This window comes from Bison bison, unplaced genomic scaffold (assembly GCF_000754665.1).
Source record: "Bison bison bison isolate TAMUID 2011002044 unplaced genomic scaffold, Bison_UMD1.0 scf7180017864184, whole genome shotgun sequence".
Classification (NCBI taxonomy): Eukaryota; Metazoa; Chordata; class Mammalia; order Artiodactyla; family Bovidae; genus Bison; species Bison bison.
In genome coordinates, this window is record NW_011494756.1 from 1,662,552 (window position 1) to 1,667,461 (window position 4,910).

Genomic DNA, 4,910 nt, shown 5'->3' on the forward strand with positions numbered 1-4,910 from the left:
GTGTTTGTTGAAAGAAAGGAGGAATTCACAGGCACAGCAGCTTCGTCACAGAGGAGGGGGCGGTGGGCAGTTGGTGGTCAGTCACACGGCCACCCTCAGGCTCACCTGGTCTCCCGTCCTGCAGCCTGGGACTACAGCCAGGGCTTCGTGAACGAGGAGATGATCCGGGACCACCTGCCGCCCCCAGAGGAGGAACCGCTGGTGCTGATGTGTGGACCCCCACCCATGATCCAGTACGCCTGCCTGCCCAACCTGGACCGCGTGGGCCACCCCAAGGAGCGCTGCTTCGCCTTCTGATGGACGGGCCCTGCTGCCCGCTTTCACTGTACCCTGGCCACACCCACCCCTCCTGCCGCTGTTCATTAACACCACCTGCCCCGCGTCTCCAGCTGCGGCCGGGTTCAGCCTGGCCTGCCCGTGCCTGGGAGGTCACCCCGCTGGGCTGGCCCCTGAGGGGCCCCTTTGGGAGCAGGTGTCTGTTACAGGTGGGCTGCTGTTGGCCACCTTTAAGACAGATTCCTGTCTAGGCCTCGCCGGAGATGTTCCTTCCCTCTCCGCCCCCTCCAGCATACACACTACTGGGTGGAGGCTGCCAGCACCATGCTCCCCAACCTCCCCAGAGCATCCCACACCCTGGAAATTAGCAGAAATGTACAGGCAACCCTTAGCTACAGGCCGCAGGCCCTCACCCCAGCTGCAGACCATCGCCTGCCGCCCCTGCCTGCTTCAGGGCCACGGCCAGGCTTCCACAGCTGACACTACATGGTAGCTGACACCAGTAAGTTCCCATGGCAGGGGCTGCTGGGGTGAGAGGTTGGCCAAACCACCCAGAGCCCAGCAGGTCCGGTCAGCAGGGAGGTGGGCTTGTCCCTGGGGCTGGTGTGGGAGGAGGGGGCTGGCCGAGGGCCCTTCCAGCTGGCACATGGGCTCTCCCAAAGCTTCAGCAAAAACACCCAAACATTCGGGCAGCTTTGGAAGTTCCAAGCAGTCCACCTCCCATCGACTGCCTTAGCGTCCCGGGCAGCCAGCCCTGATGGCAGAGCTGAGATGGTGTGCGTTTTATTCATCCGTCCCAGAGCACCCGTGCTGCCCCTGCCCCAGGTCAGGGAGATTTCGAGTAGAGCCCCTTGTTGGAAGGACATTCACAGTGGCCTCGACGTTGCCTTAGACACAGCGTGTTAGCCTCTTGCATATCGGCTTTTTCAGAGTCATTTATGAGCAAACAACATTGAAGTAAAACTTTGCTAGTTTGAACCCTTTGGAACTCCTGGAGGCTCTGTGACCTGCGTTGTTGGGGCAGGAGGGGGAAAGGGGCTGTGCAAGACCTGGCATTTATTTCTGAGGTTTGTTTGGGGAACTCCCTGGCTGTTCTTCCACTCCGTGCTTCCACTGCAGGGGGCACGGGTTCTGTTCCTGGTCAGGGAACTAAGATCCCACAGGTTCTGCAGCACGGCCAAAGAAAAAAAGAGAAAATTTGTGGAGAGTACAGAAAAATAGACACAGGAAAAGAAATAGTCACAGGAAAAGATATATATATGCAGTAAAAATAAAAACTATACCCAGGAAAATAGTGGACATCCAGAGGCAAACACTTACAACTGAGATGAAACCACACGGTCCGCTGTGCAGCCGCAGCTCGCCTTAATGGCAGGTATGCTTTCCCTCTGTGGTCAGAAACGCCATAAGCCTGATGGATCATGGCTTTTTATGTAGCAGATCCCTGCTGTTGGACAGTAAGGCTGTCTCCAGTTTGCGGATTTTGTAAATCACAGTGGCTATCTTCAGCCTCCTCTCTGGTGGTTTCTTTTAGGATAGATTCCTGGAAAACAGAGTGTGGCCCCTGGGAGTTAAGCATCCCTCACACCCAGTCTTGCACAGATCATCTCTGCCGTGTCAGAAGGTGTGCCCAGTCCTAACTTCAGACAACCCCATGTGACCCCAGTCTTTTCCACTGTATGCTCTCTGGACACCCTGAAAGAAGTAGGAAGAAGTTAGTAGCCCCCCTCTCCCACAGAGAGACTGAGGCTGAGGGCAGTGAGTGGTTTTCAGGGTGTGTGTGGGGGGGCTGCCCCAAGGTGAGGCAGGTGTCACCTTGTCCTGTGGAAGCTACAGGTAGAGAAGGGAGTTCCTTCATTCAGGGTCCAGGTAAAGAATGCCTGCAATGCAGGAGACCTGGATTTGATCCCTGGGTCAGGAAGATCCCCTGGAGAAGGGCATGGCAACTCACTCCACTATTCTTGCCTGGAGAACCCCATGGACAGAGGAGACTGGTGGGCTACAGTCCATGGGGTTGCAAAGAGTCCGACCAGATTCAGCAACTTCCACTTTAGGTGGCTCAGAGGTTAAAGTGTCTGCCTCCGATGCAGGAGACCCCGGTTCGATCCCTGGGTCGGGAAGATTCCCTGGAGAAGGAAAGGGCAAACCACTCCAGTATTCTTGCCTGGAGAATCTCATGGAAGGAGGAGCCTGGTAGGCTACAGTCCACGGGGTCACTAAGAGTCGGACACGACTGAGTGACTTAACTTTCACTTACTCTCCTGAAGTGAATTCACAGGTGATAGATATCACCTACCCATACAGAACTTTTAGGAAGTCAATGCAAAGCTCCAACTATACTATAAAAGCAAAAAAAAAAAAAAAAGTAAAGGGGGCGATCCAGTAGGTTAAGACTTAGTGCTTTCACTGCAGCGGGTAGAGTTTCATCTCTGGTCGGGGAACGAAGATCTCATATGCCGTTGGGCCATAAAAAAAAAAAAAAAAAAAGGAATGTATGAAGTGATGCACATTTCAGCATGTCAGTGCTGGGCGCAGGCCCCGGAGGAAGCACCGGCCTGTGCCCAGACACGCTCCGCCCGGTGCAGTCTCGCCTTCCGGGCACTGCCTCCCCGGTGCGGTTCTCCCTGGCCCGGGCACAATCCTTGCTTAGTCTCCAAGCAGGACCCAGTACCTTTGGCTACAGCGCAGCTGCACTGCTGGTAATCCATGTGTGTTCTCACCGGGCAAAAAGTCCTGTGTATTTGTACAAGAAACGGAACGAAACCCCTGCCCAGAGAATCGTAACCCGCACCTCCAGCTCCGGGACGTCTCGGGCGTAGGAGGGCCAGCGGGACGCCCCACCCCGTGCACCCTTCACGTGACCGGATCCCTGCTGCCCGGGCCGCCAAGTGCGACCCCAGAGTTACGAAATCTTCCTAGTGGAGGGCCATCCCGCTCACTGTCAGATATGGTATCAGTTAAGGACCCTACTCTAGTGATAGTTTAGGGGGCCGGCACCCAGTCTCGGCAGTGCAGAGGCGACCTGGATTTCCCCCCTCCGTCTGGAGCCCAATCTCAGACCCCCTCCGGCTTCAGCAGCTCGTTTTTCCACAGACCTTCCGACGCCGGATTTTTTTATTGTGTTGTGCTGCTCTGTCAAGAGTAACTAACTCCACTCGCGGGACTTAGAAAAGAATAACAGTAGTGACTCATAGGGCACTCAGTCCGTGCCTGGCACTGTGCTCAAGGCATTGCCTGTATTTTCCATTGATTGTGTGTGTTAATGTCTCAGTCGTGTCCGACTCTGCGACTCCATGGACTGAGGCCCACCAGCTCCTCTGTCCTTGGGATTCTCCGGGCAATAATACTGGAGTGGGTTGCCATGCCCTCCCCTTCCTCCAGGGGAGCTTCCCAACCCAGAGACTGAACCCGCGTCTCCGGCATTATACGCACATTCTTTACCATCTGAACCACAAGGGACCCGGGTTTCATTAACTGCTCAGATACGATTGACTACCCATCTCATGCCAGGGTCAGTGCAGGCGGTTCAACAAAAATGCAATTCCACATGTTGCACCCTTAGATCGCAAAAAGCCTGTGCTGTTTGCCCCACTTTCACAATACACACCAGGAAAACACAGGCACATACATACACAGGAAGGAAAAACGGCTGGCTTTTGAAGGTTATTCAGCCTGGAAATACGACACGTGACAGCGGGAACTGCTTGAGCCGGTGTGCTATATTCAAACACAAACAGCTAACGTTAAAAATATTAGCCGCTCATACAATGCCCTTTAAAAAACAGGAACAAATTGTTCACTACAAACTTAATCCACAACAAACACACTACCAACGATAATTTTTTATCTTAATCCCGTGCATACACACCCAAACAATTCTATTTTTTAAAATATAAGGGGGACGGGCAGATCGCAACTCCCAGGCATCCCGCAAAGTAGGCGGGTCACCTTAGGGGCAACCTTTACCCGCTCAAAAATTCGTCTCACATTAGCAGTGAGGATTCGGGCGTCACCCCGAATCGTTATTTTCCTTACTCATAAGTTTAAGGCATAAAGACGTACCTGGCTTACTTACTAGGTAATGAATCCCATTCTCATTTGCAATACGGTGAGTATAAAAGTGGAACGTTAAAGCCCGTACTTTGTTCGTTGAAGGTTGCCTTATTCATTTCATTGTTTTATGTCGCTTTTCATTTTACTGTTTTTCAGTTGCGAGAGAGGGGGAAAGGTAGGACCACAATATGCAGATAAGCAACCGGCTCGCAAAGGTTCACGGGGAGAGCCCCGCCCCTTCCGGTTCCTTTCTCAGTCTGAACTGTCGCGAGAGTTCATCTGGCGAACGCCGGAAGCCGCTAGTCGCTCCACAGCGACCTTAGGGGCGGGCTCGGAGGCTGAGGGAACCTAAGCTGCTCTCGGCTCGTTCGGCGGTGCAAGATGGCCGACATCTCTCTGGACGAGCTCATCCGAAAGCGAGGAGCTGCATCGAAGGGGCGGTGAGTGGCCTTTGCTCCCTTCGGGTTTCAGGGTCCTCGTCCTAGCGGGGCTTGGGGCGGAGAGGGGAGCGGCCCGGGAGCGACGCGGAGGGCCAGTCTGCGCCCGCCCCCTCCCTCAGCCGCGCTCCTCATTGGCCCGGC

The 4,910-nt window shown here is 54.4% G+C and overlaps 2 protein-coding genes and 1 long non-coding RNA gene across 7 annotated transcripts in view; 2 read left to right on the forward strand and 1 right to left on the reverse strand.

The window, feature by feature from the left end:
* Positions 1–1,264, forward strand: part of LOC104991244 (NADH-cytochrome b5 reductase 3) — a 23,158-nt gene extending 21,894 nt beyond the window's left edge. For both annotated transcript variants that reach the window (XM_010843650.1, XM_010843649.1), the window contains exon 9: positions 125–1,264. In XM_010843650.1, the coding sequence (XP_010841952.1) occupies positions 125–297 (173 nt within the window). In that variant the 3' untranslated portion in view covers positions 298–1,264. The remainder of the gene's footprint in view (positions 1–124) is intronic.
* A 91-nt stretch (positions 1,265–1,355) lies between these two features.
* On the reverse strand, positions 1,356–4,539 carry LOC104991242. Of its 3 annotated transcripts, none has more exons than XR_825587.1 (3): positions 4,352–4,539; positions 3,909–3,993; positions 1,356–1,819 (listed from the first exon to the last, which is right to left on the reverse strand). It is a non-coding gene; the product is annotated as an uncharacterized LOC104991242 (long non-coding RNA). The 3 variants fall into 3 exon arrangements; XR_825586.1 differs by having other exon boundaries at positions 4,339–4,539; XR_825588.1 differs by having other exon boundaries at positions 3,905–3,993; positions 4,339–4,539.
* A 69-nt stretch (positions 4,540–4,608) lies between these two features.
* The window catches only part of POLDIP3 (polymerase (DNA-directed), delta interacting protein 3), a 24,011-nt gene continuing 23,709 nt past the window's right edge, over positions 4,609–4,910 (forward strand). For both annotated transcript variants that reach the window (XM_010843647.1, XM_010843648.1), the window contains exon 1: positions 4,609–4,769. In XM_010843647.1, the coding sequence (XP_010841949.1) occupies positions 4,711–4,769 (59 nt within the window). In that variant the 5' untranslated portion in view covers positions 4,609–4,710. The remainder of the gene's footprint in view (positions 4,770–4,910) is intronic.